The sequence below is a fragment of the Colius striatus genome, chromosome 9, assembly GCF_028858725.1.
Source record: "Colius striatus isolate bColStr4 chromosome 9, bColStr4.1.hap1, whole genome shotgun sequence".
Taxonomy (NCBI): domain Eukaryota; kingdom Metazoa; phylum Chordata; class Aves; order Coliiformes; family Coliidae; genus Colius; species Colius striatus.
This window is the reverse complement of record NC_084767.1, coordinates 33996461-34015156: the sequence shown is the minus strand read 5'-3', so window position 1 is coordinate 34015156 and position 18696 is coordinate 33996461. Positions and strand designations below refer to the sequence as shown.

The 18696-nt window shown below is 46.3% G+C and overlaps 2 protein-coding genes across 4 annotated transcripts; one reads left to right on the top strand and one right to left on the bottom strand.

The window, feature by feature from the left end:
• Positions 1-632: 632 nt before the first annotated feature.
• LOC133626018 (dual specificity protein kinase CLK1-like) lies at positions 633-5741 on the top strand. Its single transcript, XM_062001959.1, has 13 exons — positions 633-947; positions 1253-1383; positions 1592-1763; positions 2399-2486; positions 2902-2968; positions 3687-3803; positions 3928-4094; positions 4190-4284; positions 4369-4498; positions 4608-4690; positions 5030-5109; positions 5353-5443; positions 5538-5741. The coding sequence occupies exons 2-13, from the start codon at positions 1253-1255 to the stop codon at positions 5739-5741; spliced, it is 1425 nt and encodes a 474-aa protein (XP_061857943.1). The 5' UTR covers positions 633-947.
• Positions 5742-6674: 933 nt separating this feature from the next.
• BZW1 (basic leucine zipper and W2 domains 1) lies at positions 6675-15268 on the bottom strand. Of its 3 annotated transcripts, none has more exons than XM_062002463.1 (12): positions 14989-15268; positions 14530-14603; positions 12818-12994; positions 10700-10794; positions 10387-10452; positions 9956-10091; positions 9409-9518; positions 9118-9288; positions 8696-8842; positions 8242-8380; positions 7303-7425; positions 6675-7112 (listed from the first exon to the last, which is right to left on the bottom strand). In XM_062002463.1, the coding sequence occupies exons 1-12, from the start codon at positions 15141-15143 to the stop codon at positions 7081-7083; spliced, it is 1425 nt and encodes a 474-aa protein (XP_061858447.1). In that variant the 5' UTR covers positions 15144-15268; the 3' UTR covers positions 6675-7080. The 3 variants fall into 3 exon arrangements, with proteins under 3 accessions (XP_061858447.1, XP_061858448.1, XP_061858449.1); XM_062002464.1 differs by having other exon boundaries at positions 14985-15076; XM_062002465.1 differs by lacking the exons at positions 14530-14603; positions 14989-15268 and having other exon boundaries at positions 10789-10794; positions 12818-12895.
• Positions 15269-18696: the final 3428 nt, after the last annotated feature.

Genomic DNA, 18696 nt, shown 5'->3' with positions numbered 1-18696 from the left:
GATGTGGCACTGCAGAGTCACACACACACACAAGCACTGTCTTCTAGCAGTCATTCTTCAACGGACTTTTTAATTTGGGGTGGTTTTTTTCCTTTCCTTGCCTTCTAAAGTTGGTGGCAGGAAAACGGGTGAAGGTTTTGCACGGTTGTTTTACTTCAAGGCCACGAGGCGGGCAGCGAGAGTCGGGGAGCCGGTCCCGTCCCGCGATGGGGGTGCGGGTGGGGGGGGGGCCCTCCTCCCGCGAAGCCGCGTGTGCGGGGTTTGTGACCCAGCAGCCCAAGGCCAGGCGCGTCCTAGCAACGCCACGCCGCTGGCCGCGGGCTGCAGGCTGGCGGCTGCTTCATTCCGTGTGTCGCCGTCAGACAGAGCGGAGGTGGGGGCGAGGGGAGGAGCGCGGGCGGCGGGGCAGAGCCGAGGGACGGCGTCGGGGGCCGGGCAGGCGGGCCGGGGCGGGGCGGAGGGAGGCAGGCGCGGAGAGAGGGAGGGAGGTTGGCTGCTGCCGCGGTGGGAGGGCGGCCGGGGGCGGGGGCGCCTAGGTGACCCCGCCTCGCTGCAAGACACGACGTTATCTGCCCGCTGCTTGTGCCGGGCGGGGAGAAAATGGCTTCGGTGTGTTTAGCGGGGAGGCCGTGGCCGTGGCCCGGAGAGGGGAGCCTGCCGCGGGAGGGGGCACGGCGTCTGCCCGCCCTGCGCCGCCGTCTCTCGCCGTGGAGCGTCACGGCTGCCCCCAGCCCCGGCGCGGCGGCCGGAGACGCGGCTTGGGAGCAAGAGTCCGGTTACGATTGGAAAGGGAAGCAACGGGCACGTGTAGCGACTGATAAAACTTGGCGCCGAAGTTTTGTCGTTTTCACTCTGCATTAGGCGTTAGCCGCGAGACATAACCGAAGCCTTGTTGCCATTTTGACTCGGCATCAGGAGTTCTCCGGGCGTCTGTGGGAAGAAACAAGGTAAAAGTTTCCGACAGGTTCCTGAAGTGTTCTGAAGGGACGCTGGGCGATAGTAGTATGCCGTACTTCCAAAGTCCACGGCAGCCTGCCTTCTCGGCACCTTCGGGTGCCCGAGCAGCTTTGCAGAAACAGCATCCGCTGGGTACGTTTAGTGTCCCAGCCATACTACTTCTTTTAAAAACTGTTTCTAAGAAGTAGGTTGCTGGTGCTTGAAGAAAAATGCAGCCTTCATCAGAGTGCTAATTTTGAAAATGAATTCTTCATCTGTGGGATGTAATTAAAAGAGCAAAGTATCTTTGTTACAGATGTTTCCTTCCAAGCAACCTAGTTCCAAGCAGGGTAAAAGAGAAAGTTGTGGTTCCAAAGGATCTGGTGCCTCTTCTAAGAGAAAGAGGACATCATTAACTCCTGCACAAAAGAGGAAGAAGCACTGCAGGTAACGGCTTTTTAATTTCTGGCATCAGCAGTATCAGCAAGCTGATGTTTTAAGGTTCTATTATTCTCATCTGCTCATCTGATAACGTATTAGTTTTTGGGTTGGAGATCTTTCAAGGAAGATGTCTTACAGCTTTAAACCACTAAAAAGATCTGTCTTGATAGGGCTATTAGAATGATTCTTATTACGTTGCTTTGATCCTCTGCAGAAGCCCTTCAGAAACCCAGTCTGCAAGCGAAGGAGACCAGTTGCACAGTGCTACAGAACGGAAAGAATGTGGTGGGCATGGCAGTGCCAAAGCGTCGGGAAGTGATGGGAAGGCTACTCGCAAAAGGAGAGCCGACACTCCTTACTGTACCCATCTTCCACATCCACAGGAGGTGTGACAAATTGTTAGGATATCCTTTTCTTTCAAAGAGATGGATTCTCGGCTGGGCAGCAGTAGTACTGGAGTGGGGGGACTTGGGGAATTCTGTTGATAACTGTTTATCCCTTTAGCTAATGTTTGGAGATTGTTTTTTGCTGAGCTTTTATTGCCTCCATCGAAAACGTGTAGTTTGTAGGTACGTGTGTAATACCACAGAACACAGTCTTGATTTGTTCATTAGATGTATTTGAACAGATTGATGAGTAGTAACCATCAACTGGAATACGTGAAATGCAACGTTGCTTTCATGCCTTCAGAATTTTTATTATGATAAGCATCGATCTCAGCCCAACTCAAAAATCCAAGCACAAACTTCTAAGCGTGCTTTTTGACTAAGTATCACAGAAAGAGCAAGAAGATTATGTCAGATTTTTACTTTTTAGAAAATTTATTTAGTAAGGTGTTTTAAGTCATTGAGAAATCTGTAGAACTACGTGCCCTGTGAATTTCCGGGGACGGCATTTGAAATTGCTGCTGCCGACTGTTTGTGTCCCGACGTGTATCTGACTACCCGACTATCTCCCTGCTGCATGAATTTTGTAGCGTGACCTGAATTCACTCGGGTTTATTGATTGTCTGTGGTTCCAGAAGAGTCTTCGAGAGAGAGGATCCGAGAACGTAGAGGATGAGGAGGGTCACCTGATCTGTCAGAGTGGAGACAGACTAAGTGCAAGATGTATAGAACACTTTTTAAAATTTATTAACTTTTAGAATAGATAGATAGATAGAATAAGTCCTTTTAGCGTAAGCTGTGAGGGGTGCTTTGGAAGCCTTTCCTTTCTATCTTAACGTTTTTGTTTGGAGGTGGGGATTGTTACTCTTTTTCTGTAGACCTGAATACTTTTTTTTTTTTCCTTTCTCCCATTTTTCACCCCCAAAAATAGTAAGTTAATGAAGGAGATCCCCGGCAATGCACCTGCATGAGAGTTGTCCAATAACATCTCTCAAAACAGATTTACAATTTAAAGCAGCACAGCCTAGGGTAGCTTCAGTGATAGCACTTAGGCTTTTGGGTTTATTTTTGTTTGCTTGGTTTTATAATAGCTGAGTAAGTTCACAGCTTCCGTGCCTGAGAGTTCTTTTCTCTACAGATGAGGTGGTGGCGACTTTGGGTACGGGTGCCTTTGGAAAAGTAGTGGAATGCATCGATCGTGAAGAGTAAGTCTTTCACTGAAGGCATGTAATTTCTCTTCCCGTCGCCATCACGGTGTGGTTTGTGAAGCGCCTCCCCGTTGTGTCAGGTTTTACCGTTACGTCCTCGTCTGCTGCTCTGCGTAAGGCCACGAGCCGTTCCCAGACGCCGATGTCTGTTGCCATGTCGTGCTAAAACCAGCTCCCAGACGCAAGGGTTGGGCAGGACTGGTGGATGGGGCGACGGGGCGTCTTCTGCCGGCACGCCTCAGCCTGGGAGAGGTCATGGTCTGGGGGCCTGGACACAGAAGGGTGAAGCATCCCCCAGCCTGGGCAGTGCTGGGGCCGGCACCATCCCCTGGGCTGTATGAGGAGCAAGGTCCCTGACATCGTGTGATGATGTAATTGTCATTTTGTGTTTCACGGCGTTTTTGCTGTGCGCAAACTGGCACAAAACTAGAGTGTTTACAGTCGTAAATACAAAGGAAGAGGTGAGTGGGGCCTTTAGCCTTTAATACTGACGTAGAAGGCATTGAATGTGTTTTTTAAAATGTAAAGGTTATATTTCAGGTGTGGTTGTGCATAGATGAAGCTTGGTTACGTGAAGTCAGTGCGTACTTAAAAAAACTCCCCACCTCTTCACGATAAGGTTGCCATTGTTACAAACTATGTATGTGGTGATAATTACCGAATATTCTGCATTAAAGCTAATTGTTCTGATCACTGCTGAAACCTGTCTTTTCAGCCACAACAGGCACGTAGCTGTGAAAATAATAAAAAATGTCCCTACGTGCACGGAGGCAGCTCACTTAGAAGTACAGGTGCTGCAGCATTTAAAGGCAGTGGATCCCAACGGTAGATAGTAAGTGTACAAAGCCGTCTGTCCTTTTGTTTTGGCTTTCAAGTGTCTGCGATGTCACTTTCTGCAACGTACAACGTGTGGATCTGAGTGTCACGCAACTTGCTGTATTTCCCTGCTTTTGCAGTCACTGCGTCCGGATGTTAGAATGGTTTACGTACCGTGACCACGTCTGCATTGTTTTTGAGCTGCTGGGGCTCAGCACCTATGACTTCCTTAAACAGAATGGCTTTCTGCCCTTTGAGCTGGACCACATTAGACAGATGGCATATCAGATCTGCGAATCTGTGAACTGTAAGTTTTTTGTGGGGTGGTTTGGTTTGGTTTTTTTTGCTTTGTTTGTTACATTCTCTTGACAGAGTTGGCTAACTGTGTTTGTTACATGGCAGTTTTGCACCTGAAGAAGTTGACTCATACAGATCTGAAACCAGAAAACATTGTATTTGTGAACTCAGACTATGTTAAAAAGTATAGCCACAAATGGGTGAGTTGCCGTCGTCTTCCCCACCTCTCCCTTGGCCACTGTCAGGGTTTATTTGGTCACTTGCGTCTCCCTGTTTCAATTTAGAAATGCAATGAACGCACCATAAAAGATCCAGCCGTCAAAGTCGTGGACTTCGGCAACGCGGTATATGACGCTGAGTATCACAGCAGTCTGGTGTCCACGAGATATTACAGAGCTCCTGAAGTCATCCTAGGTCAGAAGACGCCTGTTTGTTAGGCTACAGCAGTGTTGCGTATCTTGCTTGAGCTGTTGAACTGTTTGCAGGGTGCTATAAACGTGAACCTGCTGCATCTTTTTCACAGGACTGGGGTGGTCACAACCCTGTGACGTTTGGAGCATTGGATGTGTCCTCGTGGAATATTACACTGGATCCACACTGTTTGATGTAGGTAACAGCGAACCCCCACAGTGATGCTGCGTGTGTAATACTTCTTAGCTGGGTGGAGACATGCTAGGGGGAGGTGGGAACTAAGGGGAGTGGTCTGAGCAAGAAATGAAGCTGCGTTTCTCTTTAATGCCAAATTGGAGAGAACCGTAGGGGCAAAACCCCTCCAGTACATGGCAACTTTCTTCAGGAAACAGATGAGTACAGCTTTTTTTTTTTTTTCTTGAATCTGAAGTGGATTCTTGGCTGCAGCGTACAGTCAACGCTGAAGTAAGGCTACTCCGTGGTTAACTTCCTCTCACAGAAAAAAAAAAAAAGTCTCTTTTGCTCTCCCTCTAGGCCAGGAGGGACGAAGAGCAGCTGGCAATGATGGAGCGAGTCCTGGGGCCCCTGCCAGATGACATGGCCAAGAGAAGCAGGTAACGATGTTTTTCTCTCCCTGGACTGCTATAGTTTTATGTATTTTCAGATCTGGTTTCGTAGGAAATTTTTTAAAAGTCTAATAAGCTCAGATTTATCCTTTTGCTGTATCGACCAAGCTGGTCAGGCAGGTGCAACAGGGCCAGTCAGTCCCCAAGCTGGGAACAAACATGCTGATAAAAGTTCTAGTGCAGGGACAAGCCCAAATCTTTGGTTAACAAACCGTGGTCTGTTTGGTTAAGGAAACGCAGATACTTCTCTCATGACCGGCTGGATTGGGATCAACGGAGTCCAGCTGCTAGATACATGTTAAGCCAGTGTAAGCCACTGAAGGTAAGAGGACAGAGGGGAAAGGGGTTTGGGGAGGGGAGCTTGAAGTGCAATTAATGAGATTCCAAAACCCCCGTTTTTTGTTTTCTTGATGAAGGAATTCATGACCTGCCAGGACGCTGACCACCAGAACCTCTTTGACCTCCTTGGCAAGATGCTGGAGTACGACCCAGCCAAGCGCATTACTCTTGAAGAAGCTCTGACACATCCTTTCTTCTTCCCCTTAGAAAGACGCACCGCCCCTCCACCTAAGAAGGCTGGCATTTTTTGCCTTCCACCAAAGAAACGTAGACAATATTAAGTTAGTTAACTAAGTTAATTCAGCTGAGTTTTGACTGTTAAATAAACTCAGGTTGTTTGCACTTTAAACACGTGTGGGAAGCATTTTGTGAAACAGGCCTCCTAACAGCCAGGAATTCTTCTCTTAATTATGTTTTATTTAACCATCCTGAGAGGAGCAAAAAGACCTAGGACAGATTTGGGTTTTTTTCCCCCTTCAGTGTCCCTTTTGGGGAAGGGAACAGAGACAGCCCTTCACGTGAAGCGTACAGAAAGGTGCCCTTTATTTGTTGAGAAAAAGAAATTAAAAAGTCGGGCAGCCGAGAGTAGCAGGGAAGGGCCCCCAGCCTGACCCCACCTTGTTTATGCTTTGAATATTCTGCTGCCGCTATTTCAGTTAATGCTTACGCCAGTCTCCCCTCCCCGCTTTCACCCAACCTTTCTTCAGTGATGAGCTGTTGTGAGAATTTGTTACAAATTCAGAGTTTCGGGGCCCAGACAAGCTGTTTGCTTTAAAACGTGGCAAGTGCCAGCATAAAACAGAGCGTAGTCTGCCTTACCTCTGAGCCGTGGTGCCTGGCGGCCGCTGCCCCAAGCACGGCCTAGCACCTCGGGACAAGGGTGAAGACCCGCCCCGGTGTGTAGTGCGGCAGCCCGTAACTCCAGGAGAAGGCAGGGCCGTGGCTGCCAGAGCTCCTCCTACCTGCCTTTCCCCGCCCCCCTCGCGCTTTTCCGGCACTGCCGCCACAGCAGCTTCTCAGGACACGGAGTGCCCAGGAGCGCGGCAGTTGCCTTCCCCAGCCCGTGGAAGAGAGGACAGCTCTCTGCTGGAAGCATCGCAGAGAGGTGACAAAGTCCCCGAGGAGATGGACAAACCACATACGCGTGGGGTTTACGTGGAGCAGAGGGTAGGAACCACAGTGTCACACCAAGTCAGCACGCAAGCCATAGGCACTTTGGAGGCTTTTTACAGTTTAATTTGCAAACAGAACTGCTGTAAGTCTCATTCACCGTATCATGTCTACACCAGTAGAGATAGAAAACCCAAGGGATAAAATGGATTTCATTGTGGAGGGCCTTAAATTACATGATTACAGTAGAAAATACAGGAGGTAGAATATAACTGAATGGACAAATGCAGGTTAGAGTCAAATCGATAATAGCTTCCGTCAGCTACTTAAAATATGGTTTTAAAAACTAAACCCAGCTATTGAAATAACTACCGAGAACTGTTAAAATAAATTGCCATGAGAGCCCTTGTATCATGCTTGATACAGGGAGGTAGGATGTAAGAATCAAGGACACTAGACATGACACCTATCTACAGCTTCTGTTTGCTTTACTGAGGACAGCTTCATGGGTCAGTCACCCTCTTCAGCTTCCGACTCCGACTCTGGAAGAGAGAGACCTCATCAGCAGGCTGCCAGCAGGTCAACCCCTCCTGCACAACAGAAGCCATGCAAGGGCACACCCAGGCTCTGGGAAGGGGGGCAACCGACACCTCCCTCTCTCAAAACAGAGTAGCATTGCGCTACGGTTCCCAAAATTAACAAGCTCAACTGGAGAGCTCAGCTGCTGCTTACCTTCTTCAGCATTCTTGAGCCATTCAACAAACTTTTTCATTTGCTCCAGGAAAACACTCTTCCCTTTTGCAAGATGTGCATCTTTGTACCACTTCAGGATGGGTTCTTCACTCAGAACTTCAGCTGAAAGATGTGCAAGAGCAGTATTAACACAGAAAACCCCTGAATACCAACTCCGGGCTGGTGGCCTTTCTCCCTCCCCTAGAAGCATCCCAACACACACTCCCTCCCCCACTCTGGCTGGACATACCCACAGTAGGGCTGCCTCCTATTTTAAAGTTCTGAGTGCCAACTGCTTCAGATGGGCCAGAAGTTGCACTTCCACTAACATTCTTGAGTGTTTCATGACTATATGAGACGACAGGCTCTAAGAAAAGCTGCAGTCAACAGCTACAAACAGATGCAAATTCTTTAAAAGTCCAAAATATACCACGGTAAATGTTTGTGGTTTAGATTCTACAAGTACAATACAATCTTCAGATTAACAATTAATTTACATTCCTGTTGGTGTTTCCACAGATGCAGAGCATGTGTTTCAGTAACCTCTTCTAACAGCCATTTAACAGTGAGCCCAGAGCATCTCAGAACACCAGAACAGTGTTCAGACAGAAGAATACACTATCGTGCATCTTTTGTAACTTAAAAGGGTGAGAACCTTAAAACCTAAGCTCCGATCACTCCCAAGAGCAGACAGGCAGCACCCTTGTTTAGATGAACACGTTCCCATGGGCCAAGGATAGCCACATCTACGTTTGCATTTTATTGCTCCGTCTTTGCAAACAGAGGTAGAAAATGCCTAAGCTTGTGAAATGTTGTAGCACTGATCTTCCCTAAAGACCTTTTCAGGACTGAAGCATTCTGCAAACACAGGCTTTAAAAACCCAAACACCAACCAACCGAAAACAAGCCCCCTAAAAGTACCACCCCAGAGACAATTACCTTTATAGAAGAGCACCACTATTTTCTGGAAGGCCTTCATGAAATGAATGTTGTCGTAACAATACTCTTGAATCTTCAACAGAAGAGTCAGCTCTGACTGACCTTGGCTAGTGAAGGCAGCAAGTAGAGGGCTGTATTGCTGTAACAGGAAGGATATGTTGGCACACATGGAGCAACTTCACATTTCTCACCTGACCAGACTGGTTTCACACAGCTTCTGTTGGCCTCTGCTTCCAAATTTGCAACCCCCATTCCACACCAGAGTGCCTCCACAGGGCTACCGCTGCTCCTGCCTCCCTAACTTGAGACACCACAGTTACAAGGGGAACAATTCCCTGTCAAATGCTGTCTCGTTACGGGTGGTAGCTTTTAACTCATTTATAGGGGAGCTGGACACTGAGGGCAGCCCAAGCTGACCCACCAGGTGCAAGGGTCCATACTCAAGTTACGGTACCTTCAAGTGCTTAATGGCTTGCTCTGCCACCAGCTCCTCCTTTTTGTTCCATTCCACTGTGCTCATTACACTTGACCAGATTATGGCTACCACAGTCTGCTCCGAGATGTTGTTTTTCTTCATCTCCTCCTTCACATACAAGATTATCTGCCGGAAGGAAGGAAGAAAAGACTCAGCACGTAGGCCACAGGACACTCAGCTGAACCAAAACTTCTGTTCTAAAGGCAATCCTGAAGCCTTCAGAGCCACAAACAACCCCCTTGATCATACAGCAGGATTCAGGACTTTAAGGACCCTGGTCCTAATCTGAATTCTTTGGGGAGAGCTAGGTGTGCTATTGTATTTCAGATTATTTGAGCTAAGGTCCTGCAGGAAAGAAAGAAAGAAAAACCAGCTCTTCCACCTCATCTACAAATACTTACATCCTTGAATGGATCGCCCCGTGACATCTGCTCCTGAAGCTCCTTCTGCAGCTCCTTCCGAGCTCCTATGCTTTGCTGGTTCCGAACATACTCGGAAAGTTCCTTTAGTCCTGCTTCAGTGAAGTACTTAGAGAAGTGTTCAACACTTTGCTTGTTGGCCGGAAAGAGTTCCTGAAATCAAAGGTAACAACAACTCTTTCAAAAAAAGAAATGTGTGCTGAGTACTTTGCAGGTCAGTGCTATTTATTAGACTGGCTTAAGCAATTAATTGCTCATTCCAGTGGTACTCACCATCAGCCTGTTATCCATGTTTACTTTACGAAGACTGACAGCCACAGCATTAATATCTTTCTCATTTATCCACGATTTGAATAGCTTGACGGCAAAAGCTGCAGAAACACCTGTGCAACATGAACAGTACTATTAACTGTTGAAATTAAAAACTGAGGGAGTCACAAAGCCTGAGAGTACAACACATCCGGTTGCTCAGGCCCCTGCTCAAAGCTCTGCCTCTGGATACCGCGGCCCCCAGCACACTGGACTTCTCTTACCACTCAGAATCATGAAACCTTCCCTGTAAAAACCTCAACTCTCCATGCTGCAATTTAGCAAGAAGCCTAAAGACATGATACACCTCCTATGTCCCAAAAGTCCTCTCTCCCAAACAAAGCACAGCACTGCCTCACTGCGCAGCACTAGTGCTGGCAGCCTGCAGCGCCACGGCGCAGGTTCCACCCACATGCTGCCCAAAATCACCACTTTTCCAATACCTTACCAACACCACCATGGTCTTGTCGCCCCCCATCCTTCACTAAAGGAGGAGTTGGGAGACACTTACCTTCTTTAACCAAGTTCTCATTGTAAAGACTGTTTAGAATTGACGCATTAAGTGTCCCGTTGGCGAGCAGAATACCCGTCAACATGGCCAGTTTGTTCCGCTCAGACTCCGAGAACCCTTTCAGGAACAGCAGGAGCTGCAAAAGGAAGTCAGCTGAGTTGCCGTAAAACTCCTGTCTCTCAGAGGTTTGGCTACTTCCTCCATGTTAGACATTTTTGTTTCAATCAAACTATTTGACTAGCAGAGGCACTAATTCACAGGCAGCCTTCTCCACTAGTCATACAAGCTAGCTGTTCTCTTAACAACTTAAAAGTGATCTATTTTAATAATCCACTGTATGATATCACTCTTCTGTGATAAGAAGTGTTACGAGTGGTTAAGTAGAGGATTTTGAAGGTTTATTTGTCTGCTGCTAAGGACCTCCTCCCTACCTTTTTTACTTCATCTTCAAAGCCTTTCTCCAGGTACTTGTAACGCCTGATTAGCTTGTTAAAAACCTAAAAAGATAAAGAGTCTATTATTTTTTGTTTTGAGCTATCATTTAATTAGAATTTTTATAAACATCAAGTTCAGTAAAGTTGGTCTGAACTCCTTAGAGCACATTTACCTTAAAACAATGCTGCAACACCTCTTCTAGAGTGCTTAAAGCCATACGTTATTACTACCTAAGCTCTCAACTACAGAAACATTTAATTTTTGACCACTAGACAGTTCAGGTGAAATTGTAGTAATTTCAGAACTAACCTGAGCAAATGCTTGCATGGTTTCTAGGTCTTCCTGTGCTGCAAATACACAGACGTTTGTGCGTGTCATGTCATCTGCCAGGGTACCACCTGGGGCTAAAGAAGGGTTTCAGCATTAGTGGGATCAGTCAGTCCCCTGTAAGAGCACTCGGTAGTCTCCACAGCCATAATTTTAACGCCCATAAGGAGCAACGCCTCAGCCTCTCAACATGAGCCAAATGACTGGAACACTGAGGACACCTCTACCTTCCCAACTCCTCCACTGCTGCAGAGGAACTTGAAAATTGGTAGCTTAGACATTAATATTTAAATAGTCTGAACCCTACTGTGAAGTGGATTGGTGACCCAGCTTGTTTACATGCTAGTACATTAACATGAACGTATGAGCTCCTCTTCCCTTAAAGGAAGCCACTGATGCTGCTTAATCCTACAAAGTGGGTTTTTTTTTTAGTGTCTGCTGCAATAGTGCTGCTTTCTAAGTGTACTTTAAATAACACTAAGTCACAACAAGAGATGAAACACAGAGATAAATGTTCCAAACTCAGTGCCCAGAGATGAGCTGGAAACTTTAGTCTCAAAAGGCACTTCAGCTTTTTAGCTGCTAATTACAAGATGTTTCTTCACTATTTTTCTTCAGTTTGATACAGTCATTTGACTGGCAGTCAGGCTGCTTCACTAATTACGGTGAAGTCCCAAACTCCTGTGCCAGAACACCTCATCACCAATTTCTAGGCCATTCTACATGGAAGGGATATCCTTTTGTTCCATATTAGCCAGAAACGTGACTTAAAGTCAGAGGGAACTATTAACAGTAACAAATACTAGAAGGTGGCAAGGCAACAGGATGCTAGGTTTTATTTCAGCCTTGCCTGACTGAGGATCAAACCCAGTCTACTAGTTGAGTGAAGGACCTCGATACCACCATTAATCCAGCAATGCATTTTTCCCTTCCCTCTCTGCCTCAATTCTTAGAAGGTACACTTCCTAACACAGTATGCACTGATTCAGCCTCTTCTACAGTACCACTGCAAAGACCTTCTTGACATGCAATAGATGTATCCTTCCAAACCAGCCACCCCCACTGCAGAAGTGCCACCCATAGTCTGACTGTGGCTCAGAATCAAGTATTTCCTCTCCTCTCCCTATGCTTTTATTCTATTTCTGGTATGCTAAATCTTCTGCAACTGCCCAATTTCTTGTTTAGGTCCTCTTGATCTACTATTGTGTAACAAATACTAGAATCCAAGATGGGCCTTTCCCTATCTAGGCACACAGCATAAAAGGGCCTTTCTGCAACCTGGGCTGTGAATGGGTCCTTGCCATTTCAACCCCCGCTTAAGAAACAGCCTTTAGTCACACAGAAAATGTAAAGTCTAAATCTAGAAGTATCACCCTTTTTTTTTTTTTTTTACTATTTTCAACCTCTTTTAGCTTCATCTACTTCTTACTTGGTTGGTAAGCATCTGTTCTTCTCTGTCCTTTACACACAGCGTGCACATGAGCTTACAAGACTTTTTGTCATCACATTTTACTTCCTCAGTTACTGCTGTTTTCTGCTGATTTGACTTGACCACCCCCTCATTTCTCACTCCTCAACATCTGCTAGAGCCCACGACCTCACTACTGTCAGCAATAAACAATTTGTAATAGCTTTTCCATGACTAAGCAAATCAGACTCTTCTGTAAATGGTATTACTTTCCAAAATAACAGGCCAGTGTGCACAAAGCACAGGATCCTGTCAGAATCTTTCAGGGAAACTCCATTGGCCTTGCAACTACAGATCCCACAGCTGACACAAGCACTCATTCACCTCACATCTGCACAAGTGAACTTTACTACAGAGTCACCATCCACTCCTGATAAAAAAAAAAAAATCTAACATTTTTCTTTAAGTCAAGTTTGTAGAATCTACACTTTGAAAATGCAAACTGACTCAGACTTCAGTAGGGTGCACAGAGTAGCTCCACAGCAATGTGACTGCTTAAGACAGTTTATCAGTAACTTAAATCTGATTCTACACACTCTGCTGTTCAGCAAAGTTTTCACACTGATGGAAAACAAAGCCTTTGTAGAGACCAGCGAACAAAGGCTGAGAGCAGCACTATCAGTGGGACTTACCCAGCATTCCACCAGCCACCAGAATGTCAAAAAGTGTTTCTGCATAGCGGCGATAGTCAAGTTTTGCCCCAGAAGCATCAAGAAACTTTGCTACTGCCTCCAAGTCAGTGCCGGTTTCGGTTAAACCTTGAATAATACAGTCCTGGAACTGAGTAGGGTCAAACCTCTCTTTTTCATCTGTAAAGGCAAAGTGTTGAAACAAAGTTGCCACACAGTGTTGGTTTTTAGTTTAACATCTCAAACTTATTAAAAAAAAAAAAAAACAACAAACCAATCACACTTGCACTGACAAGCCTGACAACTGGTATTAACTGGCATAAATAGTGACTTACCAGGGTAGCCAAAAATGAATTCCCATGGCCAACACAGCGGCACAAAGTTTTACTGCTCTCAGCCCCCTGTTCAGGGGGCACCTTTTGTTGTTTAGAGGCAGAACACAGGCGTCTTCACATTGGAGATACATCAGTTGATCACAGCCTTGTTTTCACTACAGGTGGAGCATAGTTTATATGCCACAAACCCACCTGTGTAACTAACATAAAGCCCGAAACAGAACAGGTCTTTTACTCATCTCATTTTTAGATAACGCAAACCATGAGAGGAATAGCTCCCACAGAAGCAGAACTCTGCTGCAAATCTTACTTTGGGTGCCACCTACAATGGTTTAGCCAGTTTTTTTAAACATCTGTTAGCAACTCTTCTGTAAGGGGCATCCTTGTGTCCTTATATTCAATTAAGTAGTATGGTGTTGGTAACAGTTGGGTGGAAATTTAGAAATACTGGATCCATTTCCAGTACTGGACTAATTTCCAGGATAGTTCCATGAAACTCACTGTTACTGCAGAGCTGCCTGAAAAGGCAAACTATGGTTAAGTGTTTAAAGAGAGATAAAAATCCCAGAACGCTAGCATTTAATCTGCTAGACAGATTAAATTCAGCTCTCTCACTTCAACAGTTTTTCAATAGACTAAGTCAATATGTACTTCTGTACAACTTAATTACCAGTTCAGTATAAACTGCATTCTTAACACTGTCAGTTTGACCAAGAACACAGTTAGCACATTAGTAAAACAGCACAAAACAGTACTAAACAGAACCCCTGAGAGCTAGTCCCACTTCCTCTTTATATAAAAAAAAAAAAAATCACCAAAATACTAAGTTACTCATCACATCTCTTCAGTCATGAACTCTTCTTACAAGAGTAACTGCACACGCAGACACAGGCCTTGCACACCCCACACTTTGAGTGTTTGGTTAGCTGGGGCAGTGGGTGGACGTGTGGGTTTGCTTTTTTTAAAAAAAAAAAAATAAAGTATTCTTATACCATTAGAGGAACAAGATAACTTTTATCCAATGGCTAACACTGGAATTCCTGCTAGGTCAGAGGCTCCTTAGATGTATGTATTAACCAGCAATAAGCCTGTGATGGAGTTCCTCTGTAACTCTAGTACAGACTTCTGCTTTCACGCTGAACATTCTCAGCACGGTTCTAGAATGACTGTCTCTAAAGCCAATGCTATTGTAGTACATTCAGCTACACTTCTTACTGCCAAACAGAGGACATTTAGAGTTAGCCTCAAGACTTTGCATTCAGTGTGGTCTTATTTAAAAGATTTACAACAAGTGCATAAAAGGCATCGGTATGTTTACTGACAGACATCGTCCTAAACGAGGGTGTGGGTCAGCCACGGAGGACTCTCAGCAGCACTTACCTCTTTTTCGAGTTTTAAAACGCTGGCCCGATAGCGTCGGCTTCTGTGGCTTTTGATTATTCATAAAAGACACCCTACAAAGCAACGGGAACACACCTCAGGAGGCTGCGCACGGCGCCCGCCCGCCCCGGCGGCCGCTCCCAGCCCGCCCTGCGCCGCGCCGCTCCTCCCTCCCCGGCCTCCATTTTCCCCGCGGCACAGGGCCGCTAGCAGGGAGGTGCCGGCCCCCATTCCCGGCTGCCCGGCACGCTCTGGGTGTCGCCAGGCGGCGGCGGCAGGGCGCTGGCGACAGCTGCGCGGAGCCCGCCGCGGCGCTGCCCCTCAGCCCCCGCGCCGTGCGGGGAAAGGCACACAGCGACAACTCCCATCTCCGCCTGAGAGTGGCGCGGCCCGGCCTGGCCCGGCTGCAGCCAGGCCCATCGGGCCGCGCTTCCCCCCCCCACCCCGTCTCTCACCGACTTTAAGGCAGAGAGAAAACGCCCGAGCGGCCCGGAGCGGAGACGGGAACGACGGACAGCGACGAGCGGCGACGACAGCAGCGAAACCTCTCCAGGCGGAACCAACGCGAGAGGAAGAGGGGAGGGCCGCGCTCCGCCCCGCCCGGGACGGACCATCTCTTGGCACCAGGGAGGAGGGAGGGAAGGAGGCCGGTCTTTCCCGCCGCCCAGCAGCCCGGTGGGCGCTTCGGACCCGCCTGTGCCGGGCCATCCTCTATCCGAGCTGCTCTCCCATCTCCGCGCGCGGGGCTGACCGCCAATGCCTTACCGCCACACTCAAGAAGCCATCGGGGAGGGGGCGGGGTTCCCCCGCCGGCGCGCGTGGATCAATCCATTGAGAAGCGCAGCGCCCTCTAGCGGCAGGAGGCGGTGTCCCGAGCCCGCGGTTCGGGCGGGTCACGCGTGAGGCCTGTGGTCTGTGCTCACTCTGAGAGGAAAGGGCCGCCGAACACGGCCCGACCGGGCGTGCAGGAACCCTGGCCGAGTCCCACCGAGCTTCGGTAGCCCGCTGTGTGCGTGGCCGCTCCTGGCAGAGAAAGGGCTGCCGCAGGCGGGTCCCTTGGCGAAGGCACGGTGGGACCGAGCGCAGCCGCTCCTTGTACGCAGCTGTATCCACACCCCCGTTCCCTGCTCGGGGTTCAGGTGCAGCCCTTGCTGGGGAGCGCCGCAGTACCAGATAAGTACAAACAAGATAATGGGCCAAGGGCCGCTCTATAAGGGCAGGAGTTTCCACAACACTCTCCCAGGGTCGCCCACAGGACCGACGTCCCTGGGGCAGCAGGAGCCTGCGGAGCACTGTCCCCGCCTCGGCCTGCACAGCTCACACTTCGGGAACCAACAGCTTTCCAGTCATGTGGTGGCGTTTGCGTGCAAAACGTGCAGAAACTGGTGCTTACCAGCAGTGTGACAGTTGCGTTCCATAAATTTGACTGCAGTAGCGCATGGTCCATTTCTCAAGCTGCTCAATAACATTACCTAATTTGGTTTTGTCTTTTCTGAGGTAGTCATTAAATAGCACATTAGCATCAATAGCACATTGATGAGAAGTGTGAAAACAGGAAGCCTGGTGATAAGCAAATGGCAGTTAAGTTGGACAATTAATAGGGTATTGGCAGTTTAGTTCAGATCCTAAGGAAGACAACCTCAGAAATAACCAGGTTGAAAACTAGGCCTCATCAACATCAGAGAGGAGCTTTATTGTGCTCCATACTTTTTAAGATTTCACTCCTAATCTTAGAATTATTTGTTCAGCAGAAATGTAGCATTTTAAGGGAAGAATGCCAATCAATATATTTTTTCCTGTTCATCATGTTGTTTACCAAGGGGTGTAAAACTTTCTGCCTAGGTAAATTTGCCATGTTTTAGGAGGACTGATGTATTAATAAAGCTTAGAAAAATCAGACTCTAGATGAAGCTTATGTCAAGCAGTTTTTATTGTTCATTTAAGTATAGAGTAACTGGAGAAAATCTGCTAGTCCAGACCCTATTCTCACTTTCAAATGGATTTGATAATCCAGTTTCAGATTTGACAAGCTGTTTTATACAATTTACTTGATGTGTGTACCAGCGATCAGAAATAGCGATTACTATGTTAAATTTATGCCCAGTGTCTGTTCTTTACTAGCATCTTGATTAGCATTCATGTGAAGTGCTGTACAAATAGATATACAATATATATAAAAAAGAGCACTCTGTCCCAAAAGACACATTTCATTTCTTCATACCTCCAAATAAACTTGGCTTTCAGTAGCTATTAGAGCTTCTCTGTTTACTAGGTCTCTTCTGTTCTTACAGGTGCAAATTATAAAAGCTCATGAGGCTTTACAAATTTAATCTCACACCTTTGTCAATACCTTACACTTGATGTGTTTTTAGGTCCTAGTTTTGCTATTACAGTTGTAATAATTTCTGCGTTCCTCGCATCCTCATGATGATGTCACCTTATACAGACTTGCTGCATCTCAGTCTATGCAGACAGAGCTAACGGGTAAAAGCTACTCACCTCTAAGACAGAAAAAAGTTTCTGAGTTCCAGAAGTGCAGGTCTTCTCTACTGGAGTGAAAACACAGGTTCATTTGCTGGAAGTCCCAAAACAGGGTCACCTTCAGGCTGTAGATCAGCCTTGCCTGCCAGCAGACAGCACAAATGCACCCAGCGTGTTTAGTGTAGATTAAGTAGAAAGCGTACACTGCAAAATGCACACAGCAGCATGTAACTGGAGATATGTACGAGACTGAATATAACAACATGCAACACACTTCCTGTGCCAGTACAGGACAGAAGGTGCAACTGCAATTCCCCCTCTCCAAAGGGACAAACCGCTAAACTAACCTGAAGATTGAAAGCTTACCTCTGGACTATACACAGCTACTGGATTTCCACGAGCTGTCAAGTATCATGTTCTTTTGGCTAAAGCTTTTGAAGTGACCAGATACAGGTGTGTAAATGCAGCAAGTCATTGTGCTTCAGGCGGGGAAAGGGAGGGCACCTGCAGAGCCACGGTTTGTTAATTAATTTGTTAGTTAAAGTCATCCCCAGCCCTATTTATTTTTTATCCTGACAAACCACTTCTTTAGCTGTGAATCTTTTCTTTCATCTTCTCTGGCCTGGCAGAGAGGTCATCGCATCTCTCAGCCAAATTTTAAGTTTTCAGAAGAAAACGAGGAGTGTTGTCCTTTGGTGTTCTTATACAGTGTTACAAGTGATGGACATCAGCCACTCACAATCTGGGGAATGCACCGATTTTATTTATTTATTTAGCAGATGTTCTTTGAAAACATTATCCCTGAGTGCATCTGTATTTAAGAAAGCAAATAACCATTCTTTATCTATCCGTACAAAAGGCTGAAGAGATTACATTTAAAGTCTGCAAAGTTCTTCCATCCAAGCAGAACTGATGAGCTTGCATGGGATCCTGCTGTCTTATTCAGTTGATTTTCTTGTATCTGCAATGAAGCTGCTTACCTTCCACTGTCCTTGCTCAGACTGCAGGTATTGCACAATCACCTTACAAGTTAATACCTTACAAGTTTGCTTTTATTGAAGATAAATTCCAAATTCCAGTTAACAGCCCAATGAAGTCTCCAAAATACCAGATTAAAAAGTACCCTAAGGGAGATCACATTCAGAGGGAAGATTTTCACCTTAGTATTTGCAAATATTCGTTCATTCATTCTAAAAACAAGGAACAGGTAGGTTTGGTACTCATTCTAAAATGAGAGTTTTTGCCTAAATCACAATTAAATAAAAAGCCAAGAAAATAAATCACTAATTACGTAAATAGCATTTTAAGGAAAGGAACACAAAGGCATGGCAGTTACTGCTGTCAGCTGCTTGGAGCCTTTAATGTTATGAAATAGCAAAGCATGTTGCCAGTTGAGCATGGTACTTTCACAATGTACCAAGAGAAATGAACAGGAAAACTTTACAAACATAAGCTAGCAATTTCCTCCCTACTTGTACTATCAAGAGTATCAATTTATATGTAAAGGAATAAAATAATCTTGTACCTGTACAGATTAAATATGACTTATTTGTGGGTGTGTGCAAGTCACATTCTTTCCTATACTACACTAATTTAAGACTGCTCTCTCATCCTTAAAATAAATTAAAATAATATAGATTTATGTTTATGTAAATGAGGACAGGATCTGAAATAATGCATTACCTG

Excerpts from the sequence above, each read along its gene's own strand:
- LOC133626018 (XM_062001959.1), top strand. The coding sequence starts at position 1,253 with ATGTTTCCTTCCAAGCAACCTAGTTCCAAGCAGGGTAAAAGAGAAAGT. Across the intron at positions 1,384-1,591 it reads AAGAGGAAGAAGCACTGCAG|AAGCCCTTCAGAAACCCAGT; the intron begins GTAACGGCTTTT and ends GATCCTCTGCAG. Across the intron at positions 1,764-2,398 it reads ATCTTCCACATCCACAGGAG|AAGAGTCTTCGAGAGAGAGG; the intron begins GTGTGACAAATT and ends CTGTGGTTCCAG.
- BZW1 (XM_062002463.1), bottom strand. The coding sequence starts at position 15,143 with ATGGTCCGTCCCGGGCGGGGCGGAGCGCGGCCCTCCCCTCTTCCTCTC. Across the intron at positions 10,795-12,817 it reads GGTGGCTGGTGGAATGCTGG|CCCCAGGTGGTACCCTGGCA; the intron begins GTAAGTCCCACT and ends ACCCTTCTTTAG. Across the intron at positions 9,289-9,408 it reads ACATGGATAACAGGCTGATG|GAACTCTTTCCGGCCAACAA; the intron begins GTGAGTACCACT and ends CTTTGATTTCAG.